Below are 27,100 nucleotides of genomic sequence, written 5' to 3'. Positions count from 1 at the left end.
ACAGAGAAGGGGAGTCTCCACACAGACACAAAGAGGGGATAGAGTTTGAGGGGGGCACTCACCCAGCAGAGGCAGGAGCAGAGGCAGCACCATGCTGAGCTGGTCGCTCTGGGCTGGGAAACGGGTTCTCAGCTGAGCTACTGGCCCCATCTGGGTGCAGGGGGATGGGACCCTGGCCTGTGATGCAGGCAGAGGAAGTCACAGCCTCAGGTGTGGTCACTGCTCAGCTCGGTGGCGTGACCGAATTCGGTGCTCGCTGCGCAGGGTGCGTGGGGGACAGCTGCCGATTTTCCACTGCTGGTACAGGGGGAGGAGCTGAAACAGCAGCCCCTAGTGACTGACAGATCTGGGCGTGGGCCAGGGATGCAGCTGGGGTAAAGGGACCACAGCTGAATTACTCTAGCTTATGCCAGGCCCTGTCGACTGCAAGAGATGCAACACACTGACCCCAGCAGGGCATTGGCAACAGCTCTTCAGCCAGGCCCAGATCCAGCTGGGGCCCTGCCGTGTGTTTACAAATAAAATTGGGAAGCTCTGCAGGGCTGCAGGGAACTTTGGCACAGACAGTGAGTAACGGGGTCGGGGAGGGTTTCCAGTCCCCAAATCCTAGCCCTGAGGGATGGAACTGACCCCGCTCTGGGGAATAGGAGCTGGAGGCTGGGCCATGCCCAGCAGGAGATGACACCTGGCTGGGAAAGGGCTGGATGGGGGAGGTCGGGGGGGGGGGGGAAAGGGCTGAGAGGGTGTTTCTAGCCAAGGGGGTGCAGAATCCCATGCAAAGAATGTGGCCCTTTCATAGAACTAGAGCCTCCTGGGTCCAGGAGCAGCAGAGGGATACAAGGAAGATGAGGGTTTTGATGAGGAAGAAGGAGCCACCCACTGCCAGCTCCAAAATCCAGAAGAAACCACGAGCTGCAACAGAGGCTAATTCAATGTGTTTGTGGAAGATAAAATGTAGAGATGCTCCCTTCTAAGGGAACAGGGGAGTTCAGAGATGTGCCCTGGATGCTGGGGTGGAGAACCCAGGGTAGCTGTGCCCAGCAGATCACGACAGAGGCTCTCTAGTTTCTTGTGTTAAAACCTCCATTGAGTTTCTTAAGCTCATAAGAGTATAGAACTGGAAGGGACTGTTGTACCTTCAGTGTTTTCGTACCTCGGTACCTTCGGTGGTCTGGACTGTCAGTGTCAGCGTTGTCTGGTCAGGGTCGTCCTGGCGCGCTCCTGACAGGACCTCTACTCCGTCGGTGATAAACTTTCGGCTGCGTGCGTAACAATCGGTGCTCCCTTTATCTGGAGTGTTAGACCCCGTGCACTTGGGTCAACACAGGAAATCTCTGAGAGGCCCCGGAAACAACAGATGCAGGCCAGGTTTGAAATCAATTGAGCAGGTTTATTGTCAAATGCGAAGCTCTACCAGTTGGTAACAGAGATCAGTACAATGTTACACCACTGGACACTATGGCCTGCGTTGACAAGGTACCAACACCAGGCAGGCCTATTGCCGTATAACAGATATTAACAGCAGTTAGTCAAAGTTAAGCTACTGTGCACTCTGTAAGTTTAGGCAATGACACCTGCCGTTCAGGCGCCTAGTGCGCCTCCCCAAGGTCGGCCGGAGAGCACCCTCTGCAGTGTCCTTTTATAGACAGGTACAAACAACTTACATCATTTCTTTATGTACCAGGTTACCACCCTCTGTTGCCTAGTTACCTCACCTTACCTTATGAAAGGGGGGCTCACTTACTATCCTCCATGCTGTCAATTTCGACCTGGTCCTGAACCTTGGTCGGTATGTACATTCGTGTTTAGGGAGTTTTTGTACCAAGACATTTCTTATTAAGATGTTCCATTACTCCTCTCATCATAGTCCTTAAAAGATGATTTTATTAACAAAACAAAGAAGGCAGACTTAGTAAAGCACACTTGGTTGCTATGTGTTACATAGAAACTAAAAAAAGACACAGATATTGCTTATCTAGGATTCAGTTAGTGTCAGGGGTCACATGGGTTCAGCACAGAGCAGCTGAATCATACCACAAAATAAAATAAAAACAAAATGGTTGTGTCTAACTGAACATTCCCTATTCTACTCACATCCGTAATTTCAAGGTTTACTCTTTCCTTAGGAATGGATATCACAGAAAAATCCTGGCTTGGTTTATCTCTTACCCAGCTCTTGCTCTGAATTCACACAAAAACTAAAGCAGGAGGAACATGGTTTTCTATTCAAATCTCTCACTCTCTTGCCATTGTCTCTCCTGGATCCCTGGATATTCCCTGTCTCTTGGTTTAAGCCTTTGCAGGCAATATAATTAATGAAATGTCTAAGATGTCTAGAATAGGGTAGTACCGCTCCCATCCATCATACTTGTGTATATACTGTGTAAGCACAAATGACCTGACCACAAAAAAAAAGGTCAAAATGCAACCTCCATCAAGTCTGATGCGGTCAGACAATGCTGCAGAGAACTGAGAAAACAAATCTTCCATGAATTTGAATTGAATTTATCACTCCTGGGCACAGGGAGCAGAAAGCTTTGGACATTTACAACAATTTTAAGTGTGATGAAAGTGAAAGCAGGAAGTCAGATATTGACTAAATTTGAAGAAAATGGTAAGTCAAAAAGGAATGAGCCCTTGAGAGATGCCATTTCCTAAAGGCCTGTGAACATCTGATGGCATCATGGAGCAATAAAGCACAGATTGAAGAACACCTTTTGTGAGCAGACAGAGCCTCTAGTCAGACACAGATCCGTGTGCAGTATTAACAATGTGTGAAGAGACAAATGGCTTCGAGAAGGAGATTTCACTTCAGAACATGCTCCCCAGACATGCAGGTCAGCAGACACAGTGACAGCACAAACCAAAGAGCTGGATTTACCAGAAGGGGTTTTCCACGTGCTATGTACCAATGAATGTAGCTACTGTCATGGCGCGTTGGGGGTCCCCCGTCTCCTGCACCCCGAAATGGCACAAACAGACTGCACCAGCCGGTGGAATAGAGGAAGTTTATTGCCTCTCCAGGATACAGCACAGCACAGATGTAAGCTGGTCACAGAGCTGGGCTAGGATGCCTCAGGCCCCCTTGAGATGGGGGAGACTGGGCCCCTAAACTCCAGCCCCTTCCCTAGGCTGTCTCCTCCATGCTCCCAGACACCAACTAACTCACCCTCTTCCAGCCCTGCCCCCCAGCCAGGGCATCCTTCCACCTTCCTTTGTTCCTCTCCATGGGGGGTGTCTGGCCATACTCGTTTGCATAGTGACTCATCCTGTTTTGCTGGGTCATGGTACCCACGGCAGCCAGTGGGGGTTACCCCAGAGCCAGCAGCATAGAAACCAGCCAGGTACCCCCACTACGTCACACTACAATAAATAGATCCAATCCAAGAGGATACCACTTCCCATGAAAATTAAAACTGTCTGTGAAACCAAGTGTGGAAAGTGGGCCCAAATGGTGCATTCCCTTTCGGAAATTCTGTCACAAATAAGAGGAAAACAAACACTTTGCTCAATACTGCGGATCTGAAATATAGAAAGCAAGTGCTCCCAGTGACAGACAAGTCCGGCTGAGAGGTTTCTCACAGACACACTGGGGTCGAGCACGCCTGAGGATTGGGACTGGACATGGCATGTGCAGGGACTGGAACATTTTTCCCGCTGACACGGTCCAGGAGCTCAGGTTCTCATTCTCTCTGAGCGAGATGAGGAGAAAGCGAAAGTAAAACTTAAAGGTGACCCAGGCAAACACAGGGACGGGGTTATTGTGGAACAAACACAGGGGCTGGGGCATTGGTAACTAGCATCAGCTTTAATAATACCCGTGTGTTGGCTCCCATTCATGGCTACATGTGAGAAACTCAATCAGGAGAGCAGGTGCTCTTCCTAGAAGATCACTTGGAGCTCTCTGAGGCTCTCACTTGGGAACATCACCCCCTGTTTCAAGTGCTGGGCTGTTTGCCGGGTGACCATACAATTTGGATAAACCAGTGTCTATCCCTGGGGAAAGTGCCATTTGCTCTCTGTGATACATTCCAGGCTGAGCCTGCGAGGATGGAGCAAGGCAAGTCAGGCAAAGTGGTGAGGATCCAATGGAAGGGGTGAGCTCCCTTCTCAACACGGAGAAAGCAGCAGCCAGACACACCTCTCCTGAGCCCCAGGAGACCTCCCCACGGCTCTCAAAAGAGAACATGTGAAACCACCACCCAGGGAAGAGATCTCAGCTCAGTTTGCAAATGCCCAAGATCTAAGTACGCCTCAGGAGTTTGGCAACTGAAATTAAGTGGAGAGAGCTCAAGATTATGCCCATTTAACCCCCTTTTTGCAAAACACAGTCTCTTAGGCTTTCCCTCAGGCAGAGGTTGAGAACCAGGAGAGCACCACGTCTTACTGGGGCAGACACGTCCGTGGGTGACACCATCATCTGGGGCTCAGTGGAAGTGGAGTATGATCAAAAACCTCAGGAAGTCCTGGATGCAGCTAGAGCTGCAAATCTCAAGTGAGTAAGGTGTGTTTGAGGCGACAGAACTGACTTTGGTTGGGGCGTTATTTCCAAAGAAGATGGAAAACATGAAAAAAGAAAGATTTCAGGAAGCCACGGTCCATTTCAAGACAGATGTCTAGTGGTACCTGGGCATGGTTAATTATCTCATTATTTTTATTCCCTTACCCCCAGAGGTGAAGAGAAGGTGACACATTCACATGCTTTTCTGCAGTTCATTGGTTAAGGGGGAGGAATCAACAAAGTGTTTTCTTTTCTCTGGTTTCAGAATTCTTTGTCTGACATTGAGGGGCCTTCTTTCACTGGGCAGGAAATTACCCCTCTCATGTCAAACTCGTAGTTCACACCTGATCATGCGTCTCTCCACATGTGTGGATGTTTACACATTCAGAGCAAACACTGAAATATAATCTTCTAATAAGTGGTACAGACGATGCTGCAGAGAACTGAAAGGAAATCCTACACCAATGTGAACTGAATTGTGCAGTTTCAAGCACAGAAGAGACAAAAGGTCATGGGGGAAAATGCTTTGGACATTTATAACCATTTTAAGTGTGAGGAAAGTGCGAGCATGAAGGCAGATACTGACAACACTGGAAGAAAATGGCAAGTCAAAAAGAAATGAGCCCCCTGAGAGGGAGAGAGAGAGGGAGAGTTCTCTACATGCCTGCAACAACCTGATAACATCATGGAGCCACACAGCACACGATGGAGGAAACTTGGTAGAGCTCTGACTTTTGGTGAACAGACGGATCCTCTGGCCAGAGACAGACTCATGTGTGGTATTAATGATGACGTGTGAAATGAGAAACGGCTCCGAGGAGGAGATTTCACTGCAGAACATGCTCCCCAGACATGCAGGGCAGCAGACACTGTGACAGCACAAGCCAGACTTGGATTCACCTGAAGGGATTTTCCCGTGTGCTACGTATCAGTGAATGCAGCTAGAACAGATCCCATCCATGGGGGCATCACTTCTTGTGAAAACTACCATTGCCTGTGAACCCAGGTGCAGACAAATATGTGGGAGTTGTGGATCATTGCCTGGGCCCAAACATTGCCTTCTCTTTGGGAAACTCTAATATATGTAAGGGGAGACAATCAGTGTCCACAATGCTGCGGATCCCAAACATGGGTAATTCATGTGCTCTCAGTGGCAGACAGTCTGGGTGAGAGGTGTCTCACAGACACACTGGGGTCTAGCAGGCCTGAGGAGCGGGACTGGACCCGGCCCATGGCAGAGACTGGAACATTTGTCCCACTGAAACTGAGCCCAGCAGCTCTGGTTCACGTCCTGTCTGAGTGAGATGAGGAAAAACGAAAAGTAAAATCTAAAGGGGCCCCAGGCAAACACAGGCACGTGGCTATTGTGGAATAAACTCAGCAGTGGCAGGGGTGGGGCATTGGTAACGAGCATCAGCCTTAAAAACCCACCAATTCCAGGCTCCCATCCATTATAGTGTTGAAGGAAGTGACACCAATTTCAGGCCTGGCTGCGTATGGGAATCCCTCTCCCCCAGGGGCAAGAGGAGGTGACAAGTTCACATGTTTGTCTCCAGTTCATGGGTAGAGTGTGTGTGGGGGGGAGCAATCAACAAAGTGTTTTCTCCTCTGATATTTCACCATTGTTGGTCTGCTGTCTGGGGGCTTCTTACACTGGCAGGAAATCGCCCCTCCTGTGGCAAACTCATATTTCACACGTCATCCTGTGGCTGTGCGGGTGTTCATAGTTTCAGGGCAAACACTTAAAAATAACCTTAGGACAGGGGGTGTGGCCATTGTCAGTGAGATGAATGGGGGGTCCAACACAGAAGCCACAGAATCTAAACACTAAAGCCATTCTTGTAAGTCTAACCCCTCTGCAGAGCAAGCCAGCCCCAGGTGCCCTGGTCCAGTCTCCAGCTGTGAGCTTGTCAGTTCTTAGCTAATCCCTGCAGCCAGGGCAAGAGCAGGGATCAGACGGGCCAGCAGCACACCCCGGCCAGTTTCACTTCTCTTCCATTGGCTCGACCCACGTACACTGGTCAATCCACATTGCCTCTCTGGGAACATCTTGTGTATCAGCTGCACCCACAGCCCATCTCCAGCACATGCAACTCTGCACACCCCACACACAGCACACAGGGACAGTCAGCACTGGGTTGGTGGTTTATCTCTGACATGACAGCTACATGCAGGATTGAAGAGGTTGCAAGTGAAAAGAGGCAGAGCAAAGTAAGTTACAAATTTCAAACAAACAAACAAACAGGAAGCTTGTGACTAGTTCTAACACACTAACGCTTATTGCAAACTTATCCTACAACTGGTCTTATTTCAAGCAAGTCAACGAGCCAGAGAAAATCTTTGCCTCTGACTTGGGTCCCTGGCTCTGCTTTTGGGGGTGTCATGGCAGGCAGACAGAGAGACTTCCACAGACTTTCTTTCGGGGCAGGAATCCTTCGTTCTTCATCCTCTCTCCCCAGCATCCCTGGAAAGTTACCTGATTAAACTGCTGTTGCACAAGCTGGCATGGGAACAGGACTTTCCAGGACCCTCCACTGCTCAAACTTCAGAGACAAAACAAGGCTGTTTACAAGCCCTTAGCCGTGAGTGGCCTTGTGGCTCCTTGGAGACTAACCAAAATCGATAGAACCACGAGCTTGCATGGGCAAACCCCACTTCCTCAGGTGGACTGGAGTGGAACTCACAGAAACATTCCAATTCACCTGAGGAGGTGGGATATCCTATGAAAGCTCCTGGTTCTGTAGATCTTGCTTAGTCTCTGAGGGTACGTCTACATTACAAAGTTCATTCGAAATAACAGCAGATATTTCAAATTAACTTTAATAACATCTACACAGGCAAACCGCTATTTCAAAATAAATTCGAAATAGTGGAGCCCTTATTTTGAATTTGGTAAACCTCATTCTGCGAGGAGTAACACCAAATTCGAACTAGCTATTTCGAACTAGTGCTGTGTAGACACTTAATTTGAAATAGGGGGCCTCCAACCCTTCCCAGGGAGCCCTGGTGGCCACTCTGGGCACAATCAGGAAAGCTTACTCTCCTCTCCCCCAGCCCCGGAGACCTTAAAGGGGTAGACCCTGGCCACAGTGCCTGTGCCAGCTCCAAGCCTGACAGCCTAGAGCCAGCAGTGGCTACCAGGGCCCCTGACCCAGTGGCCCCAAAACAGGAGCCAGGAAGCCACTGGCAGCCAGCCCTCCACCGCTCCCCAGGAGCAGTCTGCCAGCTCCCAGGAGCCTGACAGGAGCTGGAGAAAGCAGGCGCTTTCCTGGTCCAGGGTGGAGATCATGGACCTTATTCAGGTTTGTAGGGGATGCCCCCAACGTCCATGATCTCAGCCCTAGATGGAGGAATTCGGCCATGTATGGCAGGATAGCTGCCAGCCTGGCCACCAAAGGCCACATACAAACCCAGGAGCAGGTTTCCACGAAAGACAGGTTGGTCCGGTGAGACCCCCAACCCTGAGCTTCCCCTCCCCCGTCTTCCCCTTGCTTCCCCCTTCCAGCTCCTTCCTCCCAGGTTTCCCCCACCCCTCTCCCACCCTCTCTCTTCCCCCTCCCACCTCTTTTTCCCAGTCTCCCCAGAGGTCCATTACCCCCAGTTTTGTTCAATAAACCCAGTTTCTATTTTTGAACACACGTGTCTTTTATTTGACATAAGGAAAGGGAGCTAGAGAGGGGTAAGTGGAAGGACATGAGGGAGGAATGGGGCAGAAGCCCCCAGTGGGGAGGACTGGGGTGGCTCTGAGGGCTCCTTGGGGTGGACACTATCCCACAGGGCCTCTTGGATCCTGACAGCCCCCCGATGGATCCCCCGGATGGCAGACAGCAGGAAGAGCAGCTGTGCTGATAGCAACGACCCCACGAGACATGGCTTTATGCAGCAGAGTGCTTGGGGTCCCAAGTTCAGGCACTCAGGGCAATCCAAGCCAGGACTGCTTTGCTGTCCCTCATCGACGCAGACAAGAAAGCAGGGAACCCTGAGAACTGTCTGTCGGGGATGGGGGTAGGGTCCCTTTAAGCACGGAGCTCAGTTAGCCTCAAGCAGAAGCCCCACACACTAAGTCCTAACCTGATGCCCTGCTGGCATTGCTTCTGACCAGCCTTAACTTCTGTTCAGGGTCCACTCAGTATGGACACGCTATTTCGAAACAGCAAAACGCTATTTCAAAATAGTTTGTGTATAGATGCGCTATATCGAATGAGCTTAATTCGAATTAACTATTTCAAATGAAATTAATTCAAAATAGTGCTGTAATATAGACATACCCTAAGGTGCTGCAGAACCACTCCTAGTTTCTGAAGGTACAAACTCAGACAGCGACCCTTCTGAGAGCTTTTCACAAGCCATTACATTGCTCACCCGGCCGTTAGGGGTGCCAGAGGAGATCCACTGCTGGCTCCCATTTCCCCCTTAAAACGAGAGACAATCCCAAACCGCACAGCTCCAACGTCCCACATGGGAATGGTTGATGCACCAATGTGAGAGGCACAGATCCAGCAGGGTCGGACTCTAAAATGCATCGGTTACAGGGGGTATGTTGCTCAAAGCATCTGGGAGTGACGCATATTGAGATCAATATGATCATTGCGGGGGAGGGGACCCTCGCACCCTGTCCCTTTGGTGTTTGAGCCCTGGGCAGCCTGGTTCCCCTTAATTCCAATACAAACATTAAAAAAGATTTACAGAGGACAGTTGTATCTGTGCCTGGGGCACTGGCTCCTATAATGCACTATGATATCATGGGCCAGTGCTGGGGGCAGGTCCTGTGACATGTCACGAGGCAGAGGGTGCACACAGCGTTGTGTCGGTGTGTAGGGTGTGAATACAGGGGTGCAGGAGTTCACACAGAGCAAGCAGACTCTGTGCACAAGGGTCAAACCCTGATGAATAGGTGGCCGTGCCCCGCTCCAGACAGCTGCATTTTGGTTGGTTCCGGAAGTGTTGCTGGTGCTAAAGCCCTTTCAGATCCTGTGGATGTTTCTCAGCTCTCGCTCCAGGGCTTCCCACCAGCATCTCCCCCTCCGGGCTGGAATTGAAAGGGACCAAGTGCAGCCTGAAGGGGTCTCCTTGTGGGGAGAATCCCAGGCACAGAAGGAAGGGCCCCTGCGCAGAACAAACCAGGAACTGGGATCTAGGAGGAGCAGCAGGAGACGAGGAAGATGAGGCCATTGATGAGGCAGAAGGAGCCGCCCACGGCCAGCTCCCGGAGCCAGAAGAAGCTGCGAGCTGTGGAGAGAGAATACGGAGGGGAACCAGCCAGTGAACATCACTGCTGATGGGACGCACATGGTGTCCGTGGGTCTCTGCTTCTAGCACTCGTGTTGAGCCACCCCTCCCGCCCAATATCAGCAGCCCCAGTCTGGGATGTGAAACCCACCCACAGCCCTTCTCAGAGTGGGGGACACTGACCCTCATTCACCCCACACAAGTGCCTGTTCCACTCTTCTCTGCCTGCCCTGTCCATGCTCGGTCATTGGGGCCTCCATGCTGGTTCCTACACCAGAAATGTGCTGGGTGAGTAGGGGAATGTATTTAGGGAGAGGCCAGCAAGCCACGGGCTGCCTCACCTGGCACTGGGACATTCCTGGTGATGCAGGGACCTGCCCTTCCAAAATAATTCTGGTGACCCCCCCCCCCACACACACACACACTGGCTTGTTAATGGCACATTCCATCTGTACCAGCCCTGCCCCAGAGGGGGAAGGAAGGTCCAGTTGTTATGGGATTGTCAATGGGGGTTCAATTCCCTGCTGTAGCACAGGCCCCTGTGGAACATGCTTTCTCCTTCCTCCTTCTGCAAATGGGAATGGGGGAGGGCTCAATCCACTAAGGACACAGGGAGGGGCTGAGGGACTTGGGCCATCAAATTATTAAGGACAGAGAAAGCAGGGGGAGGGGAATTTCATCTTCATTTTCTTTTCTATCTCCAACCAACCTCCCTCTCCCAGCAGAGCTCCCGGGGATGGGTCTCCTCCCATGGGAATAACAAACTCAGCTCAATGAAGATATTAGGGGTGTCTCACCTTTGCTGGTGACATTCACAGCCTGGCTCCGGAGGGACGGGACCCACCTCCCACTCACATTGTCCTCGTACCCGCAGGTGAATTCCCCGCTGTCACTGGGACTGGCCCGTGGGATGCTGAGCACAGAGCCCTTCCCAGAGCGGGAGCCGGGCTCCATGGTGCTGATCTCAGACCCTGCGTCCCTGGGGACAAACTCAACTCCGTCCTTGTAGAAATGAAACCTCCTCTCGCCGGTGTCCCCTGGGGCCGTGCAGGTGAGGAGCAGGGGGAGTCCTTCGCTCACCGCTCCAGACGGGGGAGCCACACTCAGCACTGGCTGGGGAGGGGGATCTGTGGGGAGCAGCAAAGGGGAGGGGTCAGCAGGGGCAGGGAAGAAAAGTGAAGATGGTGCCCACAGTTCAGTGCACTGAGAGCTGACCTGGGCTCTCTCTCCAGAGCTCTTGTTTCACCATAAGACCGTGGGGGGCTCCCCCTAGAAATGAGCGAGGGCCGGGCTAGGGATGGGAATTGCTCCCTTCACACACAATGGGGGCTCCTGTGATGTAGGAATTTTGACAAAGCTCCGAATTTCACACAGTGGGTGCTGCGCGTCAGGGCTTTCTCTCCCTGTCTGGGGAAAATGGCAACTCCCCGTCTGATTAGCTCCCCGCACTGGCTCACCACAGCTCCGTCTGATCCCGCTACTTCAGGAGCAAACCACAGTCTGATTCAGCCCCTCTGCTTCTTAGCAGGAGGGAAAGAGAGTGGAAAAATCCCCCAGCCTCTAGTGGTCTCCACAAGCCTGGAGGGCCCAGACTGGATCCCTCATCTCAGTCTCTCTCCTTCCAAATGGGGTTTTTCTCCTTCAGACTTTTGGGGCCTGAAGGGACCATTCCCCAGGCAGGGCTCTCACCGCCCCTTGCATCTGGACCTGCAGGGCGTTCCCTCCTGGACCTGACAGTGTCTCTACTGTTCTAGGTTTCCAGCTCTGCATCTTCCTCCCACCAGTCCAGGTGCACCACTAAACTGACCAAAGGGGAGGCTTTTAACCAGTTCCAGGTGGTCCTCGAAGGGTTCAGGGTCCCCATTCAACCCTCACTGTATCAGTCTGCTCTAGCAGGTTCTAGATTGCCTTCAGCTGCCTTTGTTAACTAATTGCCTCAATGAAGTCTAGGAATTTCTTAAGTAATCACAGGTGTGTTAATTAACTTTAAGTAACTGCAATTTGGGTGCTATGGCAACAGGGATTTGTTCAGCCTCAATTCCATATAGCTGAATTTATTGCTTTCTGGGGGTCATTCTGCCTTCTCCCTCTCAAAAAATAAAAACACTGAATATTGTTCCCATTTTTCCTTTCAAATCACCTTCACATTATGCAAGAATGTGCCCCTACATAATGTTTGCTTGTGTGTAAATTTTTTCCCCATGCAGTCCATTAAAATCATTCTTAGCCTTTGCCATTTCTGGACCATATATTACACAGGGGAACCTAAGGACTCCCTCTGAGATCAGCTGGGTCAAGTGGATTACTAGGGTTACCAGATACCTTCACAAAAAAACCCAAACATTGGTTGAGCAAACAAAAAAATAGGGAGACCAAATTTGTTAAGAAAAAAAAGTTTACTGTGCCTTTAAATTCTTGTGCTCCCTGCTCTCCCTGCCCCACCAGGCACAGCAAGGGAAAAATGTCCCCGCTGGCCTTCTGTCCAAGAGAAACAGAAAATTATAAAACAGACATTATACGTGCCTGGTATTTTCTCTTTCTTTTTTAACCGGACAGAAGACACGATTACCAGACAGAAACCGGACCCCTGGCAACCACATGGATTAGCCAGTGCGCAGCAGGGGTCAGGGATCTCTTGTCTGTGCCTCAGCTGTGAGTACGAACCAGTCACGGCAGTGGGACCAGGGAGCCTGTTCAGAGATCAAGTCCCTGCTTTGATAGAAGAAGTCGTGTCCAAGGGATCATTAATCTCTGGGTGTCGAGCTCCTCAGTCTAGCATGTTCCCGTCCAGTGCACATGGGCACTAGGGCACCCTGATCTATTGGTGCTGATGCAGGACTGGGTAAAAGGCCACAAATTGATCCATTTCCTGGCAGTAATAATAAGGGAAGCTGCTGGGGTGGGTGCTTAGAATTGGCACCCTGACCACTGGGATGGTTGTACTGTGAGCACCCTGCACCAGTGGCCTTGGCTGACCCAGGTTTTCCAATATTCCTCTGGGTTGGGAGCCCCTGAATCCCAAAGTAGCATCAACAACTCCCTGTGAACCTACCAGGAAGTGCTATTCCAGGGGGTTCACAATGACCTGGGTGGCCCTGTGCTGAGCTCAGCATCTCACCCTGGGCATCATGAGAAGATACCCTGCTCTAGGGCCAGCAAACAGCAGGAGGAAAGGGGACTCACCTGTCACTGGGATGTTGATGGGGCTGCTTGTCTCTGACAGGAGCTGTCGCCCAGACAGTGTCTTCCAGAATTCACAGCTGTACACTCCGGCCTGTGAGCCAGACAGACCCGACAGCTGCAGGGGATGGTTGTAACTGTCCTGAGGGGAGGGGAGTTTCTTGGAGTGGATTTCCCGGCCATCCCTGAAGAACCGGATCCCAGAAATGGCAGGTGCCCCGGCAGCTGAGCACGTCAGGGTCACGGCTTCCCCAGCGATGTAGACAGGCTGTGGTGGGGATACAGTGAGCTGGGGGGCTGGAAAAGAGAAGAGGGTTGGGGGAGAGAATGGTTACTACGTGGGTGCCTGTTGACACAGAGGCAGAGGGAGAGCCAGGGAAGGGCAGAGCAAGGAGGGATCCTGGACACAGACCCAGCCAACCCCAGCTCTGGGCCGAGGAACCACATTCCTGCCAGTCCAGGGAAACACTGCACGGCAGAGATCTCCCTGCCGGGAATCCAGGGGACCAGTCTCCCCTGCCGGGTACCTGAGGGGGCACCTCCCACACAGGGTACCTCATCCTGCATGGGTTGGGATGAGGGGGCTGGTGCAGCCTCGGCTGGGGGTGTCAGGGAGCTGCACCCAGCAGGCACATACTGGAATATCTGGCACTAAGGGAAGGAGGCAGCCATATGCCACAGAGCCCTGGGTGCCCCAGGAGAGTTTCCTAGACTACAGCTGGGACCTGGCTCAGTGACTCTAAGGAAGCTGCAGCACTTTGACCCCGTCTGGGGTCTCGCCCAGTCACCCACTGGGTATTGGTGCCAGCAGTGGGGTGGTATCAGGCCAGTGACCAATCCCCCTCCTGACACTAATCACAACAGACCAGTCAAGCAGCTGCAGGGATCAATGTTCATTGAAGGTCTCCCTGACAGTGCCGAGCTCAGAGTCCAGTGCTGTGAGCTTCCCTGCAGCAGTGCCCAGTCTCTGAGGATGAGCTGGCAGCCAAGCCCACCAGGGAGTGTTTGAGATACAAGGAGGGGCCCCGAGCACAGCCAGGGAGCAAAGCTGACGTGTCGGGATGGGCCTGAGATTCCCAGTGACCCACCCACCAAACAGCAGGAAAGGGGCTCACCTGTCACTGTGATGCAGACGGGGCTGCTGCTCCTAAATGACTTTTCTCCTTTGGATCCCAATCTCCAGTACGCACAAGTGTAGAACCCAGCCCGTCCCCTCTCCGCTGGGAACTCGAGCTGGGGCTCTAGACTTTCCCTGAGGACAGTGCTGGGGCCCTGCTGCCCTTTTCGGAAGAAGAATTTGTAGGCTCCAGCCCGCTCACCGGGAGGAGGGGAGCACACGAGCGTAACCAGCTCCCCCGGGGGATACACCAAAGAGCCGCCTCTCACCAAGAGGGTAGGATCCAGTAGGGGATCTGGAACAAAGGCAGGGGGGTCAGGGGAGATGGGGAGGCCAGGATGCATTGAAGAAAAAATGAGAAGTGAGAAGAAATCAACCCTGGAGAAATAGAAACAAACCAGCCAGATCTCTCTGCCTGGCACCTACCCCCACACTGGGAAATGCCCCACAGCAAGGCTGCGTCTGGACTGCAGGACTCTTGCACAAGAAGCTTTTTCGGAAGAAACCTTCTTACACAAGAGAATGTTCACACTGCAAAAACTCAGTGAAAAAGTGATCAGCTATTTTAAAAAGAGCATCCGGACTACAGAGGTCGAAAGTCAGCTCTGATTGCCATGGGCAGAAGGGCCAAAAGGCCGCCTGTGCCTTTTCCTCTTTCCTTCCCCGTCCACACACATCTCTTGTTGAACGAGGTCTTTCATAAAAAGGTGTTCTTCCTTGTAGAATGAGGAATACCTATGACGGAAAACCCCCTCTTCCTTCCATTTTTTGCACAAAAACAAGCTTGAGGTGTGGACGCTCTGCGAGTATTTTCTTGGAAAAATGGCTGTTTTTCTCAAAAAACCCTGTAGTGTAGACAAAGCTCAAATAAACCCTGATTCTCTCTCTCTCTCTCTCTCTCTCTCTCTCTCGTGTCCCATGATCTCTCTCCCCCTATCAAGAAAACCCAAAGTTCATTCCCAGCTGGAATTTGTGCAGCTCCCACTCCCTGGAACCAAAATGCAGGACAATGTAGCACTTTAAAGACTAACAAGAGTAAAGTGCTACATTGTCCTGCATTTTGCTTCAACTACCCCAGACTAACACGGCTACATTTCTATCACTATTCCCTGGAACCAGGTCGTGTTGAATCGTTCTCTGGTCACCTGCAGAACCTCCCATTGTCACGTGTCTGCGCCCCATGGTGGAACTTCTGGGCAGGGATTCAGTCCCCTTCCCCCCCCCCCCCTCCCTTTGTGACACTGAACAGGCTCAGCTCCTGGAGTCTCTCCTAGAACATGGACCAGCCTTCTGCACAGCTGGGCAAATTCCTCCTCCCCCGTCTCTGCATCTTCACCCCTGCACAGCCTGTGACCCCCAATGCCCCTGCTCTGTCCCCCAATCTGCTGCTCCCCCCTCCAGAGAACAGAGGAGCTGGGAAGGGGATTGTGCCGAGGAGCAAGCAGGTCACAATCAGCTTGTCCCAGCAGAGAAAAGGGGCATCAGGAGCGCAGCTGGATGGGAAGGTCCCTTCATGAATCTCAGCATCCCCAGGCTGCCCCCTCTCCATCCCGGGGAGGGGTGAGGGCAGGTTGGGAGGGGCCTTCACCCACCAGTGCAGCTCCAGATCCCACACTCTGGGGGAAGCAGGAGGCCAAAAGTCCAAGACAGTTTCTGTCAAAGCTCCAACCCCAGGCCCCCAGCAGTAGCTACAAGGCATTGAATAGAAGCGAGGGGGGTTGGCTGGACATGGGGAAGGGAGGGGGGAGTTTTTCCACTCACAACTGGTCCTCTGGGGTCTCTACAAAACCTGCTTTGAGCGTCCTGGCTGGTGGTGCTGGGTCTGAGCCCCTGTGGGAGGCCAGAGCTGGGGCAGAGCAACACCCCTCCCCTTCACACAGCCCCACACCGATGGGTCCTGCCCAGGGGCGCTCAGTGTCTTGGTGAGGTGGGAGCTCAGTCTCCCTGGCTCATCCAGCCCTCGCTCTCTCTGCTGGGATTTTCAGAGATGCCCCAAGTAGCCATCAGCTGGGGCTGCTCTTATGCCCCCATGGATGTGGCTCTGGACTGGAGCTGCCACTGCAGGTTCCATGGGAGACTCTTGTGAACGGTGACACGGGCCCCCTGGAAATCCCCCTTCCCTGCAATTTCAAACACCCCCATGGGAGAGGCAGGGGATCCCCTCCCCCACTGACTGAGTCCTCCCAACCCACCGCGAGCATCTCAGCAAGGCCAGGAGACATCGTTACCTGCGGGGGTCACCGGCCTGAGAAGACTCTGGAGCGAGCCTGGAGGAGAAGAGCAGAGAGGGGGTGAGAGCTCTGGGGGGGGGGGGGGGAGACGGAGCAGGAGAAGGGGAGACATGATCAGGGAGGGGGAGTCTCCTGACAGACACACACCGAGGGGCTGGGAGTAAGGGGGGCACTTACCCAGCAGAGGGAAGAGCAGAGGCAGCACCATGCTGAGCCGGTCACTCTGGGTTCTCAGCTCAGCTACTGGCCCAGTCTGGTGCAGGGAGGGGGGGATGGGACCCTCCCCTCTGACACAGGCAGAGGAAGTCACAGCTCCAGGTGTGGTCACCGCTTAGCTCAGCTGTGTGACTGAATTCGGTGCTCGCTGCGCAGGGCGTGTGGGGGACGGCTGTCGATTTTCCACTGCTGATACTAGAGGGAGGAGCTAAACCAGCAGCCCCTAGTGACTGACAGTTCTGGGGTTGGGCCAGGGATGCAGCTGGGGTAAAGGAAACTCAGCTGAGTTACTCTAGTTTACACCAGGCCCCATCGACTGCAAGAGATGCAACACACTGACCCCAGCGGAGGATTGGCGACAACTCTCCAGCCAGGCCCAGATCCAGCTGGGGCCCTGCAGTGTGCTTGAAACCAGCACTGGGAAGTTCTGCTGGGCCACAGGGAACTTTGGCACAGACCGTGAGGGTCTGTCTAGACTGCATCCCTCTGTCGGCAGAGGGATGCAGATTAGGGAGGTCGACATTGCAAATAGGGCAGGGATTTAAATATCCCGTGCCTAATTTGCATAAAAATGGCCACCACGTTTTGTCAACTCAGAGCTTTGTTGGCAAAAAGCAGCAGTCTGGAGGGGTCTCTGTCGAGAAAGAAAGCCCTTTTCGACAGATTCCTTATGCCTCCTGCAATGAGGTTTACAGGATCTGTTGAAAAAGGTTTTCTTTCTTTCTTGACAGATCCCTCTCTAGACTGCTGCTTTTTGCCAACAAAGCACCACATCAGCAAAAAGCGGTGGCCATTTTTATGCAAATGAAGCACAGGATATTTAAATACCCGCTTCATATGCAGTGTCGACCTCCCTAATCTACATCCCTCTCCCGACAGAGGGATGGAGTCTAGACGTACCCCTAGATTGGGCCACTTGGCTTTCTGTCCTCGGCGTGCTCTTTTGCCCAAAGGGGTCACTTTGTGGGAGAATCCCAGGCACAGAATGAAGGGCCCTTCACAGAACTGGACAGTTCCCCGGCTCTAGGAGCAGCAGTGGGCAATGAGGAAGATGAGGATATTGCTGAGGAAGAAGGAGCCTCCCACTGCCAGTTCCAAGACCCTGAATAAGCCACGAGCAGCAACAAAGGGTAACTGAGTGTGTTTATGGAATATTAAAATGTAGAGTTGATCCCTCCTAGGGGAATAGAGGAGTTTAGGGATGTGCCCTGCATGTTGGGGTGGAGAACCCAAGCCCAGCAGATCACCACTGATGCTCTCCAGTGTCTTGTGTTAAAACCTCCATCCCATTTCATAACCTCATAGAAGAAAGTGACCTCAAGGGGTTTTCAAGTTCCATCCCTAGCTGCCATGGCAGGAGAAGCACAATTGACATCATCCGGGATCAATGTCTGTTTAACCTGCTCTTAAATATCCTCAGGGATGGAGATTCCACAACCTCCCTCGGCCATTTATTTACTGGCTGGTTTGTTATTGAATGAACCCCAAGATCATGACAGGGTGTCAGAAGCAGAGAATGAGAAGAAAACGGACAGATCTGTGAAATTAACTCCAGTGTTTGCAAGTGAAATATAGGATGCAAACCGAGATGAGCAAAGGCTTCTTGTCGAGGCTGCTCCCTGCTCTGGCTCATCGAATCAGAAGTTGGGGGCCCACAAGAGTCCTAAAATTCCCTGCCACTAAAGCTTCGGTGTAAAAAACACTGTAAGGTCACAGATCCCCTGACCTTGCGTGGCAGAAGTTCCAATCATCCAGATGCAAAACCCCTTGAGATGACTCACTTAGGAACTTCTACCTGTGGGGTAACTCCGAGCTCTTTAGACCTTCCTCAGGAGAGATTAGGAAATCAAAGTGTAATTTCTTAACAGCCGACCTTCCATTTTAGGCACAATCACTCAGAACCCCCTGCCGTCTAGGACACAGGAATCGGATCATAGTCCTTAAAAGGTGTTTTATTAACAAAACAAGAAGACAGACTTGATTGCTACGTGTTACAGAGCAACTAAAAAAAGGCAAATGAAAGGACAGATTCATTCAGTTGGTATCAGGGGTCACATGGGCTAAGCAGAGAGAAGTTGAAGCACACCACAAAATAAAAACACAATGGTTGCATCTAACTGAATTTTCCCTGTTCTGCTTGCATCTGTAGTTACAAGATTAGTCTTGCCTTAGGCACAGATATTGCAGAAAAAACCTGGCTTAGTCCATCTCTTGCCCAGCTCCTGCCCTGAACTCACACAAAAACTAAAGCACGAGGAACACGGTTTTCTATTCAAATCTCTCGTTTTCTTATCACTGTCTCTCCTGGGCCCCTGGATATCTCCTGTCTCTTGGTTTAACTCTTTACAGGCAATTTAATTAACAGAATGTCTAGTATTTTTAAAATAGGGTAGTAGAACTCCCATCCATCATACTTGTGCATGTACTATGTGAGCACAAATAGCTCGACCACAAAAGTTAAAAATGCAACCTCCATGAAGTCTGACACTGTCAGAGACTGGACTAGAGAACTGAAAAAACAAATCTTACATGAATGCGAATTGAATTAATCACTTACGGGCACAGGGGAGACAAAATGGGGGTAGAAAGCTTTGGTCATTTATAACAATTTGAAGTGGGATTAAAGTGAAAGCAAGAAGTCAGATAATTCTAAATGTGAAGAAAATGGCAAGTCAGAAAGGAATGAGCCCTTGAGAGACGCCATCCTCTAAGGCGAGACACCTGATGGCGTCATGGAGCAATAAAACACAGAATGAAGAAAACTTGTTGTGAGCAGACAGTCTCTGCTCAGAGACAGACCCGTGTGGGGTATTAACGATGTGAAAAGAGAAACGGCTCCAAGAAAGAGATTCCAATTCAGAACATGCTCCCCAGACATGCAGGGCGGCAGACTCTGTGACAGCAGAAGCCCAAGAGTTGCATTCGCCAGAAGGGGTTTTCCGTGTGCTACGTACCAGTGAATGCTGCTGTAATAGACCCAATCCAAGAGGGTCCCACTTCCAGTGAAAACTGACACGGCCTGTGAACCCAGGTGCAGACAGTTCTGTGGAAGTTGTGGGTCACTGCCTGGGCCCACAGACGGTGTTCGCTTTGGGAAATTCTATCAATCACAGATACTGGCGGAAATAAATGCTTTGTGCAATACTGAAGATCCCAAATACAGAAACTCAAGTGCTTGGAGTGGCAGACACTGCGGCTGGGAGGTTTCTCACAGACACACTGGGATCAAGCAGGCCTGAGGAGGGGATTCGGGCTGGAACATTTCTCCCACTGACACCGGCCCCAGGAGCTCAGGTTCACATTCTGTCTGAGCAAGATGAGGAGAAACCAAAAGTAAAACCTAAAAGGGCCCCAGGCAAACACAGGGGGGTGGTTACTGTGGAACACACACAGCAGTGGCGGGGGTGGGTTATTGGTAACTAGCATGAGACTTAAAAAACCCACCAATTCCAGACTCCCATCTATTGTCGTATTGAAGAAAGTGTCTCCAGTTTTAGGCCTGGCTGTGTGTGGGAATCCCTTCCCCCAGGAGCAAGAGGCAGTGAAAAGTTCCCATGTTTTTCTCCACTTCATCAGTCAGGGCTGCAAAAAGCCATGTGTTTTCTCCACTGTTGTTGCTGTTTCCCACCAGCTCTGTGATTCTGGGGAAACCAGAACATGGTCACCTGTCAGCCTTGTGCTCTTGGGGAGCCAGGGAGTGACATTCATGGAAAACCATTCCCTTCACTCAGGCCTCTGCTAGAATCAAAGACAAAGCAAAGAAAAGGCCAGGGAAGACACACCTAAACTGTTTCAGACAAGGGTGATATAATTAAGGAAACACCCCAGCCTCATTTGCTTTAAAGATGGAACAGAGGGACATCTCATTAGCATACAGAATGGAGAGCAGCTCTTCCAAGGCAGGAACCGCACTGAACTATGGGACACCGAAAGCAGAGAAGCACTGCCTGATGGGAAATCCCTGCTCCAGATGCTAATGAACCCAGGCCTGCTCACACCCAAATTAGTCATTATCAGACCAATTCTAGTAACGATCCTATTGACATCTAAAATACTGAAACTGCCTAGTTGCATTGTGAGCTCGTTCAAGGAACATCCCCCATAACCAGGGGTGATCAGTCTCTATTGTCTCTCCTCTTTCTCTTTGAACTATCCCTATAAAAACTCCTATCCTTGTTCCAAGAAAACTGTTCTGATACCTGGACTTAAACTGCATCAGTTCCATTGAGACTTCTTCATCTCCTGTCTGATCGTGCTGGGGGCTCTGTCCTGCTTTTCTCCTGCCCTCTGGACCCCCGGCTACGATCATCATCTGGGAACCCCGATCAGTGCAAGCTCCGTGGAGTGGTGAGGTCTCTCTCTCCTCCCTCCCATCAACTATCTCTCTAAGCATAGCCTCCTGACCCTGCCCTATGTAAACTGTTAATATTGTAACTGTTTGATACCTATTCACTACTCAGAAATAAATCACTTTCATTGTTAAACTGGTTGCTTCTCTCTCTTTCTCTTTTGCTCACTCTTCCTTAAGGGGTGTTGTTTTGGCTTCCCCATTCGCTCTGCAACAACGCTTCTTGTACCCAAGCAAAAGATCCCTGTAGTGCCCAAAATCCTGTGGGGTTTGCTCATCGTGTGGTTTACCAGTGAATGACTGTGGTGTGAAAGTGGAGATCGGGGGCGCTGAACCTGGGGGCTTATGAGGATGGTAGCTTAAAATGCTGTTTAATCCAGCCCATGGAGTCCAAAGGCACATGAGGGTGCAGTGTGGCATTGCTGTGAAACCCAGCCAGCTGAGTCCAGGGACATATGAGGGGGTCAGCTTGGGAGTGCTGAGTACCCAGTCCTCTCAGACGTGCTCTGTTAGTGGGTGTGAGTGTCTGGGTGTGTTGCTAAGGTGGTAAGAACCCGTCCTGAGGAACCTAGTTCCTACAGGAGAGCTCCAGTGGGAGGGGGAATTGGCAGAAGGGAGAATTCAGCTCCATATGAGAGCCCAAGTAAGCACCAACAGCACCCTGATAGAACTGTTAACCTTCCCCCAGTCCCATAAGGGTAACCCTGATAAATGAGCATACCCCAGAGTATTGGGCAAATTTGGTAACATTGCACAATTGTTTGACGGCTGTCTGGGTCCTTCTTACACTGGGCAGGAAATCGCCCCTCCTGTGGCAAACTAGCGCTGTACTTCACACGTCATCCTGTGGCTTTTCACAGTTCCAGAGCAAACACTTAAAAATAACCTTAGGACAGGGGGTGTGGCCGTTATCAGGGAGATAAACGCAGGGTCCATCATAGGAACCGCTCACAGGGTCTAAACACTAATGACTTTCTTGTAAGTCTAACCCCTCTGTAGAGCAAACCAGCCCCAGGTGCCCTGGTCCAGTCTCCAGCTGTGAGCTCGTCCCTTAGCTAATCCCTGCAGCCAGGGCAAGAGCAGGGATCAGACGTGCCAGCGTCACACCCCGGCCAGTTTCACTTCTCTTCCGTTGGCTTGACCCATGTACACTGGTCAATCCACATTGCCTCTCTGGGAACATCTTGTGTATCAGCTGCATCCACAGCACATCCCCAGCACACACACAACTCTGTCTGCACATCCCGTACACACAGCACACACGGCAGTTTATATCTGACATGATAAATACATGACGGATTGAAGAGGTTGTGAGTGAAAACAGGCAGAGCAAAGGAAGTTCCACATTTCAAACAAACAGAAGCACGTGGCTAGTTCGAACACACCAAAGCTTATTCAAACTTACCCTACAACTGTTTTTATTTCACACAAGCCAAAGAGCCAGAAAGAATCTTTCCTTGTGACTTGGGTCCCTGGCTCTCCATTTGGGGTGTCATGCCAGCCAGAGAGAGAGGCTGCCACAGACTTTCTTTTGGGGCAGGAATCCTTCATTCTCCACCCCCTCTGCTTAGCAAACCCCACTGCCTCAGGTGGACTGGAGTGGAAATCACAGAAACATTCCAGTTCACCTGAGGACGTGGGGTTTGCCCATCAAAACTCCTGGTTCTATTGATCTTGGTTAGTCTCCAAGGTGCTGCAGGACCAGGCCTTGTTTCTGAAATTACAGACTCACATGGTGACCCCTTTGAGAGCCTTTTACAAGCCATTAAGTTGATCATCCGGCCATTAGGGTTGCCAGAGGAGAATCCTTCCTGGCTCCCATTTGCCCATTTAAAACCAGAGACAATCCCAAACCGCACAGCTCCAACCTGCCACATGGGAATTATTCACACACCAGAGCGAGAGGCACAGATCCAGCAGGGTGTGACACTAAACTGGATGGCTGTGTCTACATTGGCACCCTTTTCCGGAAAAGGGATGCTAATGGGACACTTCGGAATTGTAAATGCCGCGGGGGATTTAAATATCCCCCGCGGCATTTGCATGAACATGGCTGCCGCTTTTTTCCGGCTCGGGGTTTTGCCGGAGAAAAGCGCCAGTCTAGACGGGATCTTTCGGAAAATAAAGCCTTTTCCGGAAGATCCCTTATTTAAGCGCCAGTCTAGACGGGATCTTTCGGAAAATAAAGCCTTTTCTGGAAGATCCCTTATTCCTCATTTTAAGTAGGATCTTACGGAAAAGGCTTTATTTTCCGAAAGATCCCGTCTAGACTGGCACTTTTCTCCGGCAAAACCCCGAGCCAGAAAAAATCGGCAGCCATGTTCATGCAAATGCCACGGGGATATTTAAATCCCCCGCGGCATTTGCAATTCCGAAGTGTCTCATTAGCATCCCTTTTCCGGAAAAGGGTGCCAATGTAGACACAGCCGATAGGCTACAGGAGGTATGTTGCCCAAATCATCTGCACGTGATGCATATTGAGATCAATATGATCATTTCGGGGGAGGGGGACCCTCTCACCCTGCCCCATTGGTGTTCGAGCCCTGGGCAGCCTGGTTCCCCTTAGTTCCAATAAAGACAATTAAACAGACTCGCAGAGGGCAGCCGGATCTCGTTCTGGGGCACTGCCTCCTATAGTGCACAGTGATGTCAATGGCACGTGCCAGGGGCGAGTCCCGTGACACTTCACGAGGCAGAGAGTGCACACGGCGTTGTGTCGGTGTGTAGGGTGTGAATACAGGGGTGCAGGAGTTCACACAGAGCAAGCAGACTCTGTGCACGAGGGTTATACCCCAATGAATACGCGGCCGTGCCCCGCTCCAGACACAGCTGCATTTTCGTTGGTCCCAGAAGTGTTGCTGGTGCTCAAGCCCTTTCAGATCCTGTGGATGTTTCTCAGCTCTCGCTCCAGGGCTTCCCACCAGCATCTCCCCCTCCAGGCTGGAATTCACAGGGAGCAAGGGCGGCCCGGAGGGGTCTTCTTGTGGGGAGAATCCCAGGCACAGAAGGAAGGGCCCCTGCGCAGAACAAGCCAGGCACCTGGATCTAGGGACAGTAGCAGGAGACGAGGAAGATGAGGCTGTTGATGAGGCAGAAGGAGCCGCCCACGGCCAGCTCCCGGACACTGATGAAGCTGTGACCTGCTGAGAAAGAATCTGGAGTGGAACCAGCCGGTGAACATCACTGCTGAGGGGACGCACATGGTGTCCGTGTGTCTGTCCTTCTAGCACCCCCTCCCCCAGAATCTCAGCAGCCCCAAGCTGGGATGTGAAACCCACCCACAGCCCTTCTCTCTCAGAGTGGGGGACACTGACCCTCATTCACCCCACACGAGTGTCTGTTCCACTCTTCTCTGCCTGCCCTGTGCCCTGCCCTGTCCGCGATTGGCCATTGGGGTCTGGGAGCTGGTTGCTCCACCGGGAAATGTGCTGGGTGAGAAGGGGAATCTATCTAGGTAGGAGTCAGCAAGCCACGGGCTGCCTCACCTGGCACTGGGACATTCCTGGTGCTGCAGGGACCTGCCCTTCCAAAATAATTCTGGTGACACCGCCCCCCCCCCCACACACACACCTCCATTGAATTGTAAATGGCACATTCCATCTATACCAGCCAGAGGGGGAAGGAAGGTCCAGTGTTAAGGACGGAAAAAGGCCGGGGGGGGGGGGGAGGGGAATTCCACCTCCACTTTATTTTCTCTTCATGTTACCCCAACCAACCTCCCTCTCCCAGCAGAGCTCCCGGGGATGGGTCTCCTCCCATGGGAATAACAAACTCAGCTCAATGAAGATATTAGGGGTGTCTCACCTGTCCTGGTGACATTCACGGTGACGTTCACAGCCTGGCTCCTGAGGGACGGGACCCACCTCCCACTCACGTTGTCCTCGTACCCGCAGGTGAATTCCCCGCTGTCATTGGGACTGGCCCATGGGATGCTGAGCACAGAGCCCTTCCCAGAGCGGGAGCCGGGCTCCATGGTGCTGATCTCAGACCCTGCATCCCTGGGGAGAAACTCAACTCCGTCCTTGTAGAAATGAAACCTCCTCTCGCCGGTGTCCCCTGGGGCCGTGCAGGTGAGGAGCAGGGGGAGCCCTTCGCTCACCGCTCCAGACGGGGGATCCACACTCAGCACTGGCTGGGGAGGGGGATCTGTGAGGAGCAGCAAAGGGGAAGGATCAGCAGGAACATGGAAAGGTAGAAAGCGAAGATGGTTCCCAAAATTCCATGTGCTCTGAGACAACCTGGGCTCTGTCTCCAGAGCCGCTTGCTTCCATTCAGGGTGCTGAAGGGCTCCCCAGGGAAATGAGTGAGATCCAGGATGGGGTGGGGATTACGTCCTTCTCCCTTAAAATTTTGGGACCTGAATGGACCATTCCCCAGGCACAGCCCCTTGCTCCTGGACCTGCAGGTTTTCCCTACTGAACCTGACAGTGCCTCTAGAGTTCCTTGTTCTCCAGCTCTGCATCTTCCTCCAGCCACTCCTGGCTCCCCACTAAACTGACTAGAGGGGAGGCTTTTCATCAGCTGGAGCTGGTCCTTGAACGAATTCAATGTTTCTCTGGTCTAGGAGCCTCTGAACCCCAAAGTAGCATCAACAACTCCCCACAAACCTACTAGGAACCAGGGAGTGATATTACTGGGGGATTCAAATTGATCTGAGTCTCCCTGTGTGGAGCTGAGTGGCCAGACTGTGTGTCACCCTGGACGTCATGAAAAGATGCCCTGCCATGGGGCAAGTAAAAGGCAGGCGAAAGGGGGACTCACCTGTCACTGTGATGTTGATGGGGCTGCTTGTCTCTGAGAGGAGCTCTCGCCCAGACAGTGTCTTCCAGAATTCACAGCTGTACACTCCAGTGTGTGACCCAGACAGACCCGACAGCTGCAGGGAGTCAGTGTAGCTGTCCTGAGGGAAGGGTAATTCCAGGGAGTGGATTTTCTGGCTGTCCCTGAAGAACCGGATCCCAGACACGTTGGACACCCCAGCAGCTGAGCACGTGAGGGTCACATTTTCCCCACCAATGTAGACAGGTTGCTGCGGGGACACAGTGAGGTTGGGGGCTGGAAAAGACAAGGGGATCAGTGGGGGGAGATGGTTCCTATCTGGTGACAGATGCAAAGGAAGAGCCAGTGAAGGGCAGAGGAAGGACACAGACCCCAGCCAGCCCCAGCTCTGTTCTCAGGAGCCACGTCCCTGCCAGGACATGCAAACACTGAGCCACAGAGATCTCCCTGCCAGGAACCCAGGGGACCTGCCTCCCTTGCTTGGTACCTGAGGGTGCAGATCCTGCCTGGGACAGCTCAGCCTGCAGGGGGTGGGTTTGGGATTGTGCAGTTTAGGCCAGGGGTGTCAGGGAGCTGCCCCTAGCAGACACAGGGCAGGACACCCGGCACTAAGAGCAGAGACAGCCAAATGCTGCAGAGCCCTGGGTGCCCCATGGGAGATTCCCACACTCCAGCTGAGTCCCAGCCCAGTGATGCCAGAGAAGCTCCAGCCCTTTGACCCCTGCTGGGATCTCGTCCATTCACTCGCTGGGGTGTTGGTGCCAGCAGTGGGGTGGGGAACAGGACAGTGACCAATCCCTCTCCTGACACTAATCACAAGAGATACAAGGGGGGGCCTGGCCAGAGCCAAGGGCCAACGCTGATGTGTTGGGATGGGCCTGAGATTCCCAGTGACCCACCCACCAAACAGCAGGAAAGGGGCTCACCTGTCACTGTGAGGGAGATGGAGTTGCTCCACTGAGCTGACTTTGCTCCTTTGGGATCCTGTCTCCAGTACGCACAGGTGTAGGACCCAGCCCGTCCCCTCTCAGCTGGGAATTGCAGCCAGGGCTCTGCAGTGGGGATGAGGCGTACCTGCGGCTCTTTTCGAAAGAAGAATCTGTATCTCGCAGCCTGCTTACTGTGCGGTGGGGAGCACATGAGCCTCACCAGCTCCCCTGGGGGATATGCTCGGTATGTGGAGTTCCTCACAAGTGTAGGAGGTGGCAGGAGATCTAGAACAGAAGCAGAGGAGTAAGTGCAGAAGGAGAGGCCAGGATGCAATCAAGAGAAAATCAGAGTGAGAGGAGAAATATAAACACAAACCAGCCGCATCTCACTGCCCAGCACCCTGCACCTTTCCCCTCTGGGAAATGCCCCACGTCAAATAACCCACGGCCTGATTCTCTCTCGTGTCCCGCTACTTCTCCAATGATGAAATCCAAAAGTTCATTCCCAGTTGGAAATTGTGGAGCTCCTGCTCCCAGGGACTGGATCGTGTAGAATCCCTGTCTGGTCTC

The 27,100-nt window shown here is 52.1% G+C and overlaps 1 protein-coding gene and 1 long non-coding RNA gene across 2 annotated transcripts in view; both read right to left on the bottom strand.

The window, feature by feature from the left end:
• LOC149521058 (Fc receptor-like protein 5) overlaps positions 1 to 24,795 on the bottom strand; it is a 33,100-nt gene extending 8,305 nt beyond the window's left edge. The window contains exons 1-5 of the mRNA XM_089774199.1: positions 24,627 to 24,795; positions 16,256 to 16,294; positions 14,026 to 14,322; positions 12,914 to 13,207; positions 10,528 to 10,857 (exon numbers count right to left, since the gene is read on the bottom strand). Of these exons, the coding sequence (XP_089630325.1) occupies positions 10,528 to 10,857; positions 12,914 to 13,207; positions 14,026 to 14,322; positions 16,256 to 16,294; positions 24,627 to 24,795 (1,129 nt within the window). The remainder of the gene's footprint in view (positions 1 to 10,527; positions 10,858 to 12,913; positions 13,208 to 14,025; positions 14,323 to 16,255; positions 16,295 to 24,626) is intronic.
• Positions 24,796 to 25,598: 803 nt separating this feature from the next.
• On the bottom strand, positions 25,599 to 27,100 carry LOC142821378 (uncharacterized). Its single transcript, XR_012898157.2, has 3 exons — positions 26,907 to 27,100; positions 26,528 to 26,815; positions 25,599 to 25,877 (listed from the first exon to the last, which is right to left on the bottom strand). It is a non-coding gene; the product is annotated as an uncharacterized LOC142821378 (long non-coding RNA).

This window comes from Pelodiscus sinensis, chromosome 30 (assembly GCF_052426305.1).
Source record: "Pelodiscus sinensis isolate ZL-2025 chromosome 30, ASM5242630v1, whole genome shotgun sequence".
NCBI lineage: Eukaryota > Metazoa > Chordata > Testudines > Trionychidae > Pelodiscus > Pelodiscus sinensis.
The sequence above is the reverse complement of the archived record's forward strand: the minus strand, read 5'-3'. Positions and strand labels throughout refer to the sequence as shown.